The following is a 17551-nucleotide window of genomic DNA, read 5'->3' as shown; positions in this document are numbered from 1 at the left end:
CTGCTTTCTAGATTATTTGGCCTTTACACAAGCCTATGGACTCGTGCTCATGGGTCTTAATTGCATTACTGCCTTCAGCTTCTTGCCTTTTGGCTTTTTGCCCTTTAATTTGAGGGAAGGAGTTGGTCAGGAACTTGATTTTCCTTGAGAGACACAATGGTGGTTGTTTAACATGGTTAAAGAAGAAGAAGAACATACCTCAACAAGGTGAATTGAACAGAACAGATGGCGTGGGTGACTGGAGCCACCTTGGAGCTGATGTAGTGCAATCTAGGAGCTAGGGAGCAGTTTTGGAGAAGAGCATGCCAACCCTTGTTGCACAAAGTATTGTCTGCCCTCAGTGCACTTTCCGCAAGATCTTGCCAAAGGACAGATGGCCGGAGATATTATGAAATGTCTCAGGAACTGGAATATTAAGATTTTGTCTCGGTTTGCCCATGTTTCACACACAGAGACCCTGATGTTACCTCCTGCTGTGGAATGTGGGCTGCAGCTGACTTTTTGTTAAAGAGCAGCTTATCTGGGTGGATTTGCTGCTGCCGGCCACCTGCTTGCTCATACTTTGGTGTTGAAATACACGTGCACAAACTGCTAGGCATGGCAGATGGAAATGTGCAGATGTCTTCTGCAAAGTGTCGTGGCTGCACTGAGGTAAAGAGCTTTGAGCTGCCTCTTTTAACAACAGTGAATGTACAACATAAGGAAAAGAGCAAAATGCTAGAGAACAATATCCGGGTGTATGAAAGCAAGCAAGAGCTAGCAGGATCTTAAGAACTGCTGGGCTTAGACTGAATGTTTCAGCCAGATATATTTCAGCCCAAACCTTTGAATGGAACAGCTGTGCTCCCAGGGGCAGCCAAGAGAAAGGATTTATTCTCTGAAAAGCCTATTGAGAGGAAAGCATGAGCTGAGTCTGTCTGCCAGGAGGTGGGTCTCACCCAGTGGCAGGGACCAAGCACAGTCCAGTTCCACCTGAACTGCAATCACCACAGGATCAGCTGGAGAAGTCATTAATGACACAGTTATTCTTAGGAACTGAGGAAAAATATTTGAGGAAATGGGTTCCTCTCTTCAGACGAAGCTTTTGCAAAGGTGCTTTGCCCAGGCTGTGCCTCTGGCCTGTGAACAGACGTGCCACACCAGGAGGAAGTGCTGGAGTTTGGGGAAGTAGCAGCTATAACAACGCAAGAGCATTTTTGGTTGTGGTTGATTTTTTTTGGTGCAAGTTATTAATTGCCTCGTGGTTAACATAAACAGTGCTCAGAATGCAACTGTGGGTGGAGTTTTTTTTGTTAAATGTTTTTTATTTTGCTTTATCTCATAAGTGTATTCAATAGAGAGTTGGGAGACAGCACCTGTGCTCTGGAAGTGTCCTAGCACAAGGAAATTCTTCCAGCTCTGTCTTTCTTCTGGAGAAAACTTTGACTATGAAAAACTCTGCTTTCCAAAGTTTTGGTTTTTTTTTTCCAAGCTCTGACTGAGCCTTGGGCACTTCCTCATCACCATTTGAGATGCCTTCAGACTATCAACTAAGTCTCAGGCCATTCCTCTCTCCCATTCTCCCTTGCAATCAGGTTGTTTTAGAAGCTGTTACGTACCCGACCACCTGACATTTCTCTATTTCCTCTGACTCCAAATTTAACACAGAGAACACCTCTGGCTTTTGGTACTCTCCAGAAAGAGGCAGCCACTGGGAGCAAAGATAATTTTTTGCTGCCTTGTGATCTGCAAGACTCAAAGGAAATAAGTGGTCAGTGGTGGGCAGAGTGGTTTCTCTTCTTTCTTCTTTTATTGTTTCATTTGGTTTTCTAGCGTTGCCCTCTTCACCAGCTGAACTGTGGAGTGATGATTTTAGGGGCCCAGTAACCCAGGAAAGGGTGGCAACAGGGAGGGCAGCAGACAGGCAGCAGGACATGTTCAGACACCCTGTACCTCTGTGTCAATGGTGGCGCTTCAGGTCTGCAGACTCAAGATGTCCATGACAAAGCTTTTCTCATGCAAACCACCATCAGACCACAGGGCAGCTACTGCCCTTAGAAAGAGCAGGGACAATATGGCAGTCAACAAAATTAACCCAGTGAAAAGCAAATGCTGTGCTGTGACTTGCCTGACAGTGAGCTATCATCTCCCTCCAGTGACAAAAAGCTGCTCGTACGTCAGGTCTGAGTCTTCGCAAGAGCTGCAGTGTATTGATTCAAGAGAGCAGCCAGTGAAGGTGGGAATACAACCACACTTCATTCATTTACCTGGATGCAGCCCTTCATTCTTCAGTCTTGCTTCTCCTGCAAGAAAAGGCTCCCCATGGCTCCCTTGGCCAGCTGCTGTGCTGGAGGGAGTGTGCGGAAAGGCTCCCAGCTTGGCCAGGTCCATCCACTGGGAACAGTGGTAGAGGAACGCCACAGACACCCACCTAGCTGGGTCTGGGTGTCTGGCAGCCGCCTGGTGTTGAGTAGGTGGCAGCCGAGGCCAGCAGGTACCAGTGGGGTGAATAAGGCAAACTCACACCCTGTGCTGTGTTACAAAGCATCAGGGATGTGATGAAGGGAAAGCAAAACAAAACTGGTTGGAAAATGCTAAGGAGACAGCAGTGACATTCACATTTATGTTGTTTGTCTCCTTATGCTATGCCCAGCTTTTCATTTTGTGCAAATGTGGCACAGTGGGCATGTTTTTCTCACTTTCTTCTTTCTCCCTTTGGCTAAAGCCTTGCAAGGAGACTCCTGAACTTCAGCATCAGGATGACTCCACCAGTGGAAACAGCCTGATGCAAGTAAGCCCATTGCACAGTCATTAAAAACAGAGACCAGCTCCACTCCTGGGGATGAGGACAGTCTCCATGACAAATCCAGGCTTCTTGCAGTGACATTGCTCAGCTCTCTGTCCAGAAAATGCACCTTTTTCTGCCTGCACCCACCACTGCTGAGGCTGCATCTTTCCTTCCTTCCCCAAGCCACGTTCCTGGGCTGCAGGTGGGTGTAATGCTCTGAACTTGGCCTTGGGACAGAGGCAGGACTGCCTCGTACCTGCTGGTCACACCAATGGCAACCAGTGTAGTTTCCCTCTGTTTCAGCATCGTTCCTGCAGCAACAGGTCCAGCAGCAACACTGGAAATCCCACCCAAGATGTAGTACACAAATTCTTTAGACATATGGTTTATAATCCTCTTGAAAAAAAAAATCTCAATTGGGCGTGCATAACTTAAATATATCAGTAGCAATGAAATTCTACAGAAAAATACAGCCTTGTTCTTCAAGTTGTCCCTGAGCCATAAAAATGAGTTCATGAACTTTATATGGAGGCAGGAACTTTGCTAAGCTTTAGAGGGAAGCCATGCAATTATTTCTCCCAAAAGCACGATGTGCTCCTTTTCCTTGATCATTGTCTTTATTTCACAAATGTAAGAATTTTTGAAAAAATAGATTCAGCTTTTTTACATACATTTTACATAACAGACTTCTCACACAGCTTTAAGATTGCTAATTAAATATACAATGTAGTGTCTGGTGAGTGTTCTTAAGGACAGCCCCATTGTGCAGTATATTGTCGGGACAATGCATGTACATCTACACACAAGAGGGGTGTGTGTGTGGCAACATTTCATTGGCAGCAGAAATCTGCAGTTATGTCCTGCTTTAGTAATAAAAATAAGAAATGGATTTGCTTGGTTTCAACTGCCAACAAACCCAGCCACTAAGAACCAAAGTGATGTGGAGCACTTACACTCTCTATGGAGCAGATGGGAAAGTGATACATCATGTCACCGCTGTCTGGTCTGTGAGAAATGTCCTAGTGTTTAGTGCCTGGTAGGAGTGTTGCTACTACAAGAGATCAGAATTGCATATCATACAAAGAGCTTGATGCAATCTCTTCGTTTGCGAAAAATACACTTAAAGTCTCACTTGTCTACCCTGTAGAAACAAACTGATAACATCCTCGCTCAGAAAACTCCAGAAACCCCCCGTTTGCTGTTTCCTTCCAGCTAGTTCTTACCCGAAGGACTATTTCTCCTCACTCCTGGGATGCCTGCTTGCTGATCCTGTCCTTGCATGAACTACCATAAAAACTATGGCCAAACTCTGTGCAAATGCAAGCAGGGAGCAATGCCCTTCTTTGCACCATCCAGCCAAAATAAGGGGGTGGATTGCTCCTTCTCCTTGCCCTTGGGGAGCAGGGGAATACCCAGAGCTGTAACCATGTTGGCTCAAAGCCCTGCTGTGGGCAACCACAGGCTGGATGACAGCTGCCTCCACTTCCACATGAGCCTCTTCGGCCAAGGTTGCTCCTGCCTGAACACTCTGTTGGATGGCTGCTGCCCACCGCATCCTTTCCGACCAGCTTTAGCACCAACAAAACCTACTGAGCAAAGAGATGTGAAGCCATGGTTTCAACACCACACTCCGAACACCAGCATGTCCAGTTGACAGTGTGCAACCTGCAGAGATATTTTCATTCCCTGCTGTCCCTTCTGGCCAGAGGTTTGGTTTGGGGTGGAAGTAAAGGTAGCAGGGGGTTCAAAAGCAGAGTGCAAACACCAGATAATTTTTTCCCAAAAAAATCTCTGGAACAGAAGAAGTTACAGTGAAACTGTGATAAAGGGCCCAGGGAGTGTGTTTGCAGCTCTTGGGAAAGGAGAAGCTGGAGAAGGAGAGAACATCAAAACCTCTTCCTCATTGTAAAAACAGACTTGGCTGCTAATTTTACCCCTGTGGAGACTCTGGGTGAAGGGGAAGGCTGCTGCTACAGCAATGCTATGGCAGCACTTCCTAAAAACTACGATTTTTTGCATGGCAAGTCCCACAAGCATTAATTTTGTGTGTCTACATAGAAAACATAAGTTGATCCTGTCTTGACTGTAGTGTTACTTAGTATGTAAACTTGAACTGATATATATGCTTCAGGAGCTATGTTCAGGCTCTTAATCTGAGATGTTTCTTCCTCCCTAGACAGGGGTTTTTCAGGGCTGATGGCCAGGGCTGAGAGGCAGAGCTCAGGGAGAACAGCAGATCACCAAGGAGCTGGGCTGATCGCACGTGCTGCACCTGCCCTGTGAAACCTGTGGGGCACGGATCTCAGACAATCAACCAACGCAAGAGTAAGTTTTGCTTTGAAAACAGGGTAAGATTTTCCATGAGGAACTGAGCTTCTTGGGGCTCTGCAAAACTGAATTGAACACAGGGAGTCCTGCTGATTTTAATCTCCACCCATGTCCTGAAAGAGTTTGCTACCATGTGGAAAACTCCTCCAAGGCAGACAAAAGGTTGTTCCACGCACCAGTCCAGAGCAACTGTCCAGAGTGCATTTGTGCTGTGAGACAAGTCTACATCCCAATCATGACTTCCAGGACTTTGCTGTCCATCTCCTACATGTAAATCCAAGGGTGTGCTCCAAGAAAACAGTCATAGTTAGGGAAGGAGACACATTATTTAACATGTTTTAACTTTAAATAAAAAATGCTGCTTCCTGAACCTCTTTGAAAAACTAAAACCCCTTCCTGCAAAAAAACCCCCCACATTTGGGATTTCTTTTCCTGTCCCAAATTGGAACAAGAGATGGGCTTAAGGAAGTAGCTATCAGATAAGTTCCAGTTTAGGGGAACAGAAATTTATTTTGTGACATGACCTTTGCTGCCGGAATAGCTAAAGAGCAAACTAACCTACAAAGGCAGCCAACGTTTATTTTTTCTTTTTAAATTTCCCTAAGAAACCTGGAGAACAAGCTGTGAAGCCCAGTGGCTTTAGCAGGAGTTTGAATAAAGTGATTAAAAAATGCTTTTGAGGTAGATCACATCAGCATGTCTTATGGTGGCAGGGGGGCTCTCTCTACTATGTTCTCCTCACCTAATAAGACTGGTCCTTTCTAATTAAGATTAACTTAACCTCAGTTTGTCTGTGTAAATGCCAGAAATCTTCTCAAAAGGAACTGTCTCAGGTGCCTCTGCCTGGGGAGGAGGCTGGTGTAACATCCAGTGAGGAGCAACACAACTCCTGCCAGTGCCTTTCCCTCCAGTGACGATAATGGGAGTTGACAAAGCTCCTCCCAGCCACTCTTTCAAATGCTTAGTTTAAAAAAGAAATAAACTGGTGAAGAATATGTATCTCCAGGCGACAGAGGAAGTCCAACTGAGTTAGAGGCTGCTAATAACAGCACTTTCACATTTCTGTATTAAAATCCTTTTTCCTGTGATGCTTCAAGGCAAAGAACAACATTGCTAGGGAATTATGGCTTCTGGAAAAGTGGTTCTTTCTGGTCAGGAGTGAAATGGAGGTTGAATGCCTTGCTGAGTGCCTTTCACAAGGGCAGGGATGACTTCGAACTGTAGGAAGTGATTTTCCTCTGTTCCTATTTGTCCTGACAACAGAAATTAAGGTAACTTCCACCTCCCAACCAACTTCTGCTCTTGCTTGTACCATTATGTATACATACTGAAAACAGTTCCATTATTTGTATTTCATGTGTGACACTAATATGTTCTTAGTCTGATGATTCAATCACATCAAGTTTTTATCTCCTTTGCACATCTTAACTGAAAATCCATGTGCAGCATTCCTTATTTATAAAGTAGAAAGGGGAAAGATAAAATACAATGCAGCAAAAATACAGGGTTTGATTCAAGGAGTTTTGTACAAAATCTGAAACAAGAAGGAAAAGATCCAAGTGCCTCAGGTTCCTGCAAGGTGCCCATTACTATCACCAGCCTGATGGAGATCTTCCCAGCTGGCACAAACATAGTATTAACATCAAAGCACATACTTAGTCCTGATCAGCCAGCCAGGAGATCTGATGCTTTGCAGTCTGGAGCCTCCATCTGTAACTGTATGGACCCTGCACCAGGGGACACAGCACAGCACGCTACATCATATATATTGGTTATATTGAAGCACACAGTGCAAAGCTGTGTTTACCCTGAGAATGATGAGCCCCCTCTGAGGGCAGGTCAGCAGCAAGGTCCTCCATTGAGGTCTCACCTGCCCTGGGAACACAGTGTGGAGGTACCACATGCCAGGCAGCCTGCAGTCGGTGTGAACAATGGTGGTGCAACACCTGCAGTGCCTGACCCTCTAGCAAACAGGAGTTGGTGGAAAATGACCTGGGGTGCTGGTTGACAGCCAGCTGAATATGAGCCAGCAGTGTGCCCAGGTGGCCAAAAAGGCCAACAGCATCCTGGCTTGTATGAAGAATACTGTGGTCAGAAGGACTAGGGAAGTGACTGTCCCACTGTACTTGGGGCTGGTGAGGCTGTGCCTTGAATACTGTATTCAGTTTTGGGCCCCTCATGACAAGAAAGACATTGAGGTGCTGGAGAGAGTTCAGAGAAGGGCAGTGAAGCTGGTGAGGGGCTTGGAGCACAAGTTTGATGAGGAGCAGCTGAGGGAACTGGGGCTGGAGAAAAGGAGGCTGAGGGGAGACCTTATCACTCTACAACTACTTGAAAGGAGGTTGTAGCATGGAGGGTGTGATAGAACAGGAGGAAATGGCCTCAAGTTGTGCCAGAGGAGGTTTGGATTGGATATTAGGAAAAATTTCTTCACTGAAAGGCTTGTTAGGCATTGGAACAGGCTGCCCAGGGAAGCAGTTGAGTCACCATCCCTGGAGGTGTTTAAAAGATGCATAGATGAGGTTCTTAGGGACATGGTTTAGTGCTGGACTTGACAGTGTTAGGTTAACGGCTGGTCTCACTGATCTTAAAGATCTTTTCCAACCAAAATGATTCTATGATCACATGATTTCAGATGCCTCAGCAGACAGGAGGCTAGGAGGAAAGCCAAAGACACCATCCTGGGCAAGTTTCAATAGCAACCGTTGAGGTGAGCAGAGGCTAAATAACCACCTCTCCTAGAGCAAGCTGGGGAGACAGTGATCCCCCTGACGAGGACAAGGCACCTAGGAGTTGGTGGGTCCTGGGGAACAGGGGAGCTGCATGTGGTAATGGATACTGTGGTGCACCTCGGCCTCCCCCAGGCTCCCTAGATGCCAAGCCGGTGAGCTCTTGGCACAGGGACTTCAACTCACTGTGTAGCTTTGCACAGACAGGTGGCCCTCAAGTTTGTCTGTCTGAGGACAGAGTGTCTGACTGCTCAAATGCCTGCTGTCTGGATTTATGGTTTTGGCAGCGGCACCGAGGAGGAAATCCAAGACAGACAAATGTACTTATGAACTGGGACATTAGCCAAGAGTTAGTCTTGCAGCATTAAGAAGCAACTGAGAACAAGCTTTTTACTACTTTCTCTAGACATGCCGAGCACAAAATCGGAGGGAGGATTCTGAATTTCCTGAGCTGGCTCCATGCAACTGTTCCTCTAGCTCCTCCCAGAGCACAAGACAGCATTTCGAGTCAGTTGCGTGAGGTATTGAGACACATGGAGATTTAGAGACAGCGAGCAAGAGGGTGAGCAATGCTCTGCAGTAGATACCTGGGTCTCTAACCACTGCCTGCCATTCAGCAGGGGTGTGAAGAGCCGCACAACGTGGGATGATGAGGGGCAGGATGTGTGCAGGTCAGAATAATTCCCAGGCAGAGGAAGGGATTGGGGATGAGGTGTTTTTGAGAGGTCCTTGTGTCAGGGGCCAAAAGCAATTGCAGCAGAGGTGAGGAACAACCCAGTTGCATCCCTTTTGGCTGTGCAGCTCCTGGCAGGTGGGCAGTCCTGACTTGGGGCTTGATGGCACTGGGCAGCTAGCACAGGAGGAGAGCATAAGTGATGAAGACAGTGGTCTGCACCATCATCATCATCCATGGAGAACCCTCACTCTTTGCAATGAGGCTACTCTTCACCTTTAGAACAGTTTCTAGGCAGGAATCTTACCCCCAGCCTAAGCTGAAACAGGACGCAATGATGGTCAAGACCTCAGTCTAACCCATATATTGCTTAAGTGTCATTTATATGGTCAAGCAAAACCAGAGATGACATCCTCAGCAGGGACTTGTCCTGCATGCCTGAAGATGGCAGCATGGTACAGACTGAGGCCACTGGCACAATCTCCACTTAGGACTGTGACTCTGGTCATAAAGCTGTCAGGGCCACTTGCTGTCACAGTACTGAATCCCACACATCACTCACCTCCAAAACCAGGCAGCTGCATCCCAGTGGATAGACTGTCTCACCTGTGCCAAGGTCTGGTGGACCTGAACCACCTACTCTCATGGATGGCATTAAATGCTGGCAGCCAGCAGCACTCCCTGGCATGCTTTCCTGGTGCAGACATAACCCTACTGTTCTCCAAAGGCAACAGGTCTTTTCCTGGCTGTAGCAGGCAGATTCTGCCTTCACTGATCCAAAAAGGAAAATGTCACCAGCACATTTTTGGCCTGAGTTGTGGCGTTTCTTTCTTGCAAATGTACTTCCAAAGAAATCAGTGGTAGGTCTCGCAGTGACTTCAGTGAAATCAGGATCCAAATGTGGTGCTCCTGGTAAGACTTCATCTGAGACAATGGTAATTTAGACTTTGAACTGCTGGTTGGAACCATTACTAATTTTTCTATATCTATTTTTTAGATTAATTTCAGAAAGAAATTAGCCTACTGTGACCTTGCTACCCTTATATGTTCACCTGATTGTATGTCATCTTCCAAGTTCCAGTAACTTCTGACACCATTGGTCAATTTCAACCAACCATTCAGTTGAGACTGAATTCCTACTTGCAGACAGGCAGACAGGCAGAGGGCCGCAGCCCCCAGAAAGGGGTGGGATTTGAGGTCTATATCTGTTCTATCCTTAAGAATTAGCAGGCCACAGAGATGCACAGAGTGCCCAGTGTGGATATGCTTCCACCACAGCTTGGAGATTTTTAGGTATCAACCAACCTCAAGACAAAAATATGTAAGAAACATGCTTTTCACATTTTTGATGCTTAGACTTGTTAATACTGATACTGCTCAGCTTTTTAAATCTCTGCAGTGCTGAACCTCAGTGACAAAGAATCATACACATGGTGAAGTGTTTAGGAATTTGATATAATTCCAGAAAACTCAAAACATAGTAGCAGATTTGAAAGTCTTGCCACCTGGAATACTCAAGTTAAAAAACAATGTACCCTCAGCCTTCACACAGTAGCAGTTGTCACCAACCATATTGGTTTAGAAACATCTTCGTTTCTGACTTCTCAAATACTTAACGTTGCTTTGAGGGTAAATCTTTAGTTTCCACCTGTTTATGCTCTAGTCATAAGAGGAAATTACTCCTTTCTTTCCCCAAACCAGGACAAATAAGGTAGTTTCACTGCTTCTTTTTGTCTCTTAAAACAGAAGTGTCCACAACAGGAGTTTAGTTATTAGGTTGATTTTCACCAAAATTTTGGTTTGATTATTGCTGTTCTTAGAAGTAGCTGCTGGAGAACAGCACAAGGTTTGCAGGAAGAAATGGATGACAAGCCTCATGTACCTGATTTGGATGAGTACTACTCATATGAATATTCTGTTAATGAAAGCAATGTCTGCGAAATGGGCAACTATTTTGTATTTTACACTCATCTCACTACTGTCGTCTACACTCTGGCATTTTTGCTCAGCCTGCTAGGAAACAATCTAGTGTTATGCATCCTATTCAAATATGAAAACCTGAGATCTTTAATGAACGTCTTCATCCTGAATCTCTGTGTCTCTGATTTAGTCTTCTCCTGCATGCTACCTTTCTGGGCAGTGGACCAGTCCTTTGGGTGGATTTTTGGTGAGTTCCTTTGCAAAGCAGCAAATTCTGTCTTCTCCATCGGCTACTACAGCGGCGTTTTCTTTCTGACTCTCATGACTATCCTGCGGTACTTGGCTGTAGTGAACCCTCTCTCAACTTTGAGATCCCAGACGCGGTGTTGTGGTTTTCTGGTGAGCTTGGTTGTATGGACTATTAGCATATTAGTTGTGGTTCCCGAGATAATTCACACCACAGTGCAAGAAACCTTGGAAGGTGGCAAGACCTGCAATTATGCTGACTGGAAATGGAAAAAGGTGGACATTTATCAGAGAAATGTACTCTTCTTGTTTTCCTTTGGGGTTATTTTATTCTGTTACTTCAAGATACTGATAATCCTGCTCAGAACAAGATCTCGCAGAAAGCACAGAACTGTGAAACTCATCCTTATTATTGTGGTGGCTTTTTTTCTGAGCTGGGCACCTTACAACATCCTCAGCTTGCTGATTACTTTTCCATCACCTACCTGTCAGTATCAAAAAGACTCCAACCTTGCCTTTCACATTAGCCGTAAAATTGCTTTCTCCCACTGCTGCCTCAATCCTGTGCTCTATGTATTTGTCGGAGTCAAGTTCAAGAGGCATTTGTTACGTTTATGCAGTCAGTATTTACCCTGTGGGAACAGTAAAGCCACGAGCCCCAGGATCTGCTCTCTAGACAAATTCCACTATGAAGATGCATCCGTCTACTGAAGTGAGACCTAACTACTAGCACTAATCTGTGATGAACTTTCAGATTTTAAAAGCCATGGGTAATCTCCAATTCTCAGAGGCACTTGCCTGAGAAAGACAGGCAAATGTAGTCTTTGTGAACATGCTGTGTATGGAAAGTAATTTAAAAAAAAAAGTATGTGCAGTGGGATGGAGAACTGAGAATGCTGAGAAATTACTTCTTTGGTCTGTAAGTCTATGATTTTTTGCACAGTGAGATGGATTTTCTCTCATTTATAATTTCTTTTTTAAAAACAACAACACAAGAGGTTTTCTTTTTCCATTGGGAGCTAAAACATCAGGTTTTAACATACACGGTGCGACATGTTGCTTTCTTGCCTGACTTAAAATACTTGGATTGTATATAGCAATGGTCACATATGTGTTTCTGTAGCTTTTAATGCTTTACAGTGTTTACCAGTACTGAACTCATTGTATTGTCTCTTTTTGTGGCTCTCGGGATTTATTGGATTGACAATAGGTAGAAGACCTCAGAGGGTCTGAAGTTCTCAGTGCAAGTGTTCTTTTACCTGTTGGTAGGTAAATATATATAAAACTAGCTTAGTGTAAAGGTAGTCTTTTGGGTCCAAAATTGAAAGTTTGGGAGAGCCCCAGAAGGAACACAAGCTGTTAAGAAGATACTTATCCAGGATATTAGTTTTCTTTCTGTTACTGCTCCTGTTGCAGGCACCTTCCAAGCCCTGGGTATCCCTTCAGGTGTTGCAATGGATGGGGAGCCCCATCTCCCAAGCAGTGCAGGAGCATATTTGCCTCTAAATGCTCTCTGCCTCTTCTTCTGCCTTTGCCATGGTGCTGCGAGGAATTAAACTTTTTAAAAAGGTTATCGTGCAAGAACAAATGGCTTTATTAATAGCAAGATTGAAATAGCTTGTTTTATTTGTAAAATTAATGTTTGGTTTCTTTTTCTTTTTTTCCCCCTTAGGCAGATTTTAGTCTATATACTTGGATACTTGCTGCTTCATAACTTTTTAAAAACTGCTTCACAGAGGTGTTTAAAGCTCTGCTTAAAACCTGATCATCAAAGCCAGCCATGTGTTTGTTTTTGATGTGCTTCACTTCTGTCTAAATACCAGATATGCTCATATCTCTGAGATGTGTGAGCATCCGATCTAACCAGCTGCCTGGCCACATGCAAGTCGTTTGTTTCTGCATGCATCTTATCTGCATGGGCAGGTGGGAAGGAAAGTGGAAATATTTGCATGAACCTAGCTTTGGAAATGTTGCTAAGGGGGCTAGTTGTGTTAAGTGCAGGAATGTTTTTACATGTCCACTAAACATGGTTTCCCAACTAAAAGTGAGTTGAGGGAATTCAATTCAACAGCACACATTTTTGCAACAAAACCATTCACATTCTGATTACACCAAACAAACTTTGTGGCTTTTTTTTTTCTCACAGAAACAGATGTTCTCGATGATAGCTCAGTGTTGGTTTTTACTTTTTTAACCTCAGGCAGTGTAATATGTAGTGCATGCTCTTGTGTAGCTGAATGACAAAGCCTCTAGAAACCAAAATATTTTATTTCCTAGCATTTGTATAGAAAGCCAAGGTAGCTTTGCAGTGGCATCAAGCTGTGGTTTGGCAATGGCTCTAATCAACAGTTTGTCTTTCTAGGCAGCCACCTTAAAAATGTCTTGCTGTTGTTTCCGTACTATTTCATGTGATCTCTAAAGATCACGTGGAGCAGACAACATATTCTTCTCAGCTGCTGTATAGTTTATAAAAAGCAGAAACTCAGACATGCCCATAGTTTGATATCCTACTTCTGATCATAATCAGAATCAAGAATACCTATGGAAAAGCATAAGAATGGGTCAAACATATATGACACATATCCAAATAGTCCTTCTAGGGCTTGCCCATAGTTTGTGGTTTGCGCTTCAGCTTAGCTGCCAGAACAAAGTGATCATATCTTGCCCCTTATCATCAGATGCACCTTTCTGAACAAGTCAGTGCTGATATCCCTTTACTGCAGTTATTGGCTAAAACTTAAAAAATATTAAAAGGTTACTTATTAATCCCACAGGGAACTCGCATTCAGACAAACCATAGAAAGGTGGAAGTTGTCATTTGTCTGGTTGTGGTGGAACTCAGCTTTTGCCTTTTGTGTCCTCATAAGAGTAATTTGAAATGAATGTGGTTGCTTCTGTACACTTCAAGACAGTTTGGACTGGGGACTCAATACCTTCAGTTATGAAGAGACAGCCTACTGAAGGACAAATGAGTCCAAATTCTTCTTCTGTTCTGGTAAGTCAGGACCACTTCACAGGCACCAGCAAAGCTATACAAGAGAAAAAGGCTGTGATGATAAGTAAAAGAAGCTCCCATGCATCTACATAATTTCAACAAACTGTCATTCAACTCATTGTCCTAGAGCTACACTACCCTGAAATCTTTACTGTCAATACATTTTACATTTATTTTAAAAAAGTCAAGAAGTGTAACAGAAGCACAAGAGACTGAAATGATCCTACTCTGTCAAGTTTTTAGCAAGTTATTTAAATCTCTTTGTAGCTTGAGCATGTTTTGTTACAGTATATCTGAGCATGTAAAGGGAAAGCTTAACATTACTCGTTGTACTGCTGCCTACCATAACCAAAGTAACTCAGCATGTGGAAACTTCCGCTCCTGATATAATGAGATGGTACTAATAAACATTCAAAAATTCATTGTAATACTGTACTGTGACTATTGTTCTCTGCCTTTGATAACCACCTATCAAAGTTAAGGTATTTTCAACTGAAGAAGTATTTGTGAATTTTCATAGATTAATTTAGCTTGGATTGTCTTGGAAGAGACTTCTGGAGGTTGGCCACTCCTCCACCCTGCTCACAGCAGTTCTATCTTCCCAGTTAGACAAGGTTGCTCAGAGCCTTGTTTAGTCAAACTCTGAAAATCTTCAAGAACAGAGAATGCATCATGCCTCTGGGTTCCTGTTCCAATACTTAACAACTCTCATGGTGGATTTTTCTCCTTCTACGTGAACAAATTTATTTTACTGCAACCTGGTCATGTTACCTCTCCCTTGCCTTCTCTATGTCTCTGCATCATGGAATCAAAAAGAGCCATCAGGTCTCCCCTAAGCCTTGTTTTTTCCTGAGGCTAAACAAACTGCAGACAATCTAGTCTCCTCATATGTCATGTGCTCCAACTCCCCAACCATCTTGGTGGTCCTCTATCAGGCTCACTGCAGTCAGTCAATCTCTCCTGTATTGGGGGACCTAAAACTGGATATATAACTGCAGATGTGACCACATGAACATCAGGTAGAGGGAAATAAAGGTCACACTCAACCTGATGGCAACACAGGCCCATACACAGTCATCACTGCTGCAGCTGCACATGAATGAGTTGTATTCAACTTGCTGTCCACTTGAACCTGCAGATCTTTCCAGCAAAGCTGATCTCTAGCCAGATGGCCCTCAGCCCATGCTCTTGCAGGAGGCTAGACCATCCCAGATGCAAGACACTGCATTTGCCTTTTCTGAACTTCCAAGGCTCCTGTCAGCTCATTCCTCAAGCTTGATAGCATCTCCTTGCATGGCAGCCCTACAACAGTGTGTATCAGCTGCTCCCTTCAGTGTCATCCATGAACTTGCTGAAGGTGCACCCAGTCCCACTATCCAGGCTGTTAATGACGATGTTAAACAGTATCAGCCTCAGTAATGACCTCCAAAGCATGCCACTTGTGAGTTGTACCATGCAACTCATGAAGACTTCTAACCATTGACTACTGCCCTTCGAGCCTGATGGTCCATTCAGTTTTTCATCAGCTTTGTAGTCCACCCATTCAGTTTCTATCTCCCCAGTCTGGCTACAGGAATGCTGCGGGGGACTTTGACAAAAGTCTGCAGAAGTCAAGGTAAATGACATGCACAAGTTTCCTCTCATTCACAGACCAAATCCTCTGATTGTAGGAGACAGTCAAGTTGGTCAGGTGCTATTTTTTCTTGATAAATCTCTGCTGCCTCTTTCCAAACATTTTTTTCTGTGTCTGTCCGGTAATGGTTTCCAGGAGGATTTGCTCCAACATCTGCCAGGGCAGAGGGGTGAACTGACCAGTCTATAGTTCCTTGGATTGTCCTTTTTGCCCTTTTTGAAAATGGGCATGACCTTCACCTTTTTCAAATCATCAGGGACATATCCTGATCACCATGGTGTTTAGAGGCAATAGAAAGCACCTTGCAATGATATTGGGAAATTTCCTCAGCACCATCACATGCACCCTGCCGAGTCCCACAGACTACTGTATGTCCAGTCTACATAAGTAGTCCCAAAGAAATTCTCCTCCACCATGGATAGTACACATCCCTCCAAACTCTGTCACTAGGCACAGAGACCTGTAAGGCACTTGGAGCTATATCCATTGTCAAGAGGAAATATGTTGGTGTAGCTTCCATCTTTGCTTATACACATATGTTATTAAATATCCATATTGCTAAAGCCACAGAATATACCCAGTGCAGGTCTGGGGGTGGGCAGCCTGTGCATCTCCTTCCTTCTGGGAGCTCCAGATGCTTGGAAAACACGGACTGTTCTGGGTGAAACATAATGCTCAGGGGACCCTGAATCTTTAATTTCACTCAATCAATCAACTATTATGTGGTCTGAGCAAATGCAGAACTGAGAGAAAAATGTTTGTGAAGTGAAAAAGGAGAAATTAATTGCTTTTGGAAACCACAGTGTATGTGGGGGAAGGGAGTGGTGTCAAATTGAGTGGTTGCATTATTACAACTGTTGCACAGTGCCAGGGGTGCCTTTATGCAAGATGGTACCTTTAACCCTGTCTTAAATAAAATAAGCAAACTTAAAATCCACACATTTAAGAAAGCATCCTACTCCTACTCGAATCAATGATAATTTTGCTTCTGGTCATAATCAGAGCAAGGTTGGACTCTAGATTCATAAACGGGTGCAGGGCACTGTAGAAAGCATAGCATACACTGCTTACTGCCCGGAGTGTTTCGACTGGGAAACAAGATACCTCCATCTATGACTCTATATTTGGAAAGCACCACCAGTGCTGTTAAAATCATGAACAGTTACTTAGGGGTTTGAAATGCTCTTACTCATCCAGTCTTTAAATAGGAAGGATCTGTGTTAAATGGAGAGAAGTTTGACTGATATTTCCTGTACTGATCAGATGCCTACACGTTCTTCAGGAAGCAATACTAAAGCAAGCACAAACATTAGAAAGGAAAATAATGCAAGAGTTAGGTGCAAGTCAAAATGAAAACAGACAGTAAGAAGTACCAGTAAAGATGACCTATGAAGACCAGCTGGATATCATCATAGAGGAGGAACAAACACAACAGTACTTCACTTATAGAGCTGTTCTTAATATGAACTTGCTCTTAAGTATACTGAATGTTGAAAGTGAGCCTCAAGTCCACCAACTGACATAAGGAATCCACATTTAAAAATATGACGAACACTGAAGCCATCTCACAGCAATTCCACATGGGAAGGGACTGCCACTAGCAGTCTTCCTCTGCATGTCACCTTTTTCATGTACAAGAATGTTGTAGTGGTGAAAGATTAGAGAACCCAGTAAGGTTAGCCACACAGAAAACAGTCTTGGGTTTGCAAATATGATGATTGGTCATTTCTTACTTTATTTGCAAAACCTTGCATCTGGGATGGAATAACTATACAGGCTGGGGAGGGGAAGCGCAGGGGCAGCTGTTTGGGAAGGAGGAATGCAGAGAAGGTTCTGGGGGTCTTGAACATAAGCCAGAAAGCACACTCGCAGCAAAGGAGACCAACCACATCCTGGGCTGTATTAGCATGAGTGTAGCTGGCAGGTCCAGAGAAGTGATTCTTCCCCTCTGTTTGGCACTTGTGAGGCTGCATCTGCAGTAGAGGTGTGCAGTTTGGAGCTCCTCAGTATACAGAAGCCGTGGACATACAGGAGGGAGTCCAGCTGAGGCCTTCTAGCCAGACAGGGGTTGGAGAACATGATGGATGGGGAGAGGCTGAGGGAGCTGGATTCACTTGGCCTTAAGAAGAGAGGGCTCAGGGGAGAACAGATCGTATCTGCAACTGCCTGAAGTGGAAGATACAGAGAAGATGGAGACAGACTCTTCTCAGATGTGCACAGCAGTGGGATGAGAAGCAGTGGACACAGGCTGAAACTCAGG

The 17551-nt window shown here is 44.3% G+C and overlaps 1 protein-coding gene across 1 annotated transcript; it reads left to right on the top strand.

Annotated features, from left to right (window-relative positions):
* Positions 1-10357: 10357 nt before the first annotated feature.
* XCR1 (X-C motif chemokine receptor 1) lies at positions 10358-11374 on the top strand. The gene has a single exon (XM_065832629.1). The coding sequence runs from the start codon at positions 10358-10360 to the stop codon at positions 11372-11374; it is 1017 nt and encodes a 338-aa protein (XP_065688701.1).
* Positions 11375-17551: the final 6177 nt, after the last annotated feature.

Source organism: Patagioenas fasciata, chromosome 2 (assembly GCF_037038585.1).
Source record: "Patagioenas fasciata isolate bPatFas1 chromosome 2, bPatFas1.hap1, whole genome shotgun sequence".
NCBI classification, from domain to species: Eukaryota; Metazoa; Chordata; class Aves; order Columbiformes; family Columbidae; genus Patagioenas; species Patagioenas fasciata.
The sequence above is the reverse complement of the archived record's forward strand: the minus strand, read 5'-3'. Positions and strand labels throughout refer to the sequence as shown.

Bases quoted from the DNA above. Each gene is read 5' to 3' on its own strand.
- XCR1 (XM_065832629.1), top strand. From the start codon at position 10,358: ATGGATGACAAGCCTCATGTACCTGATTTGGATGAGTACTACTCATAT.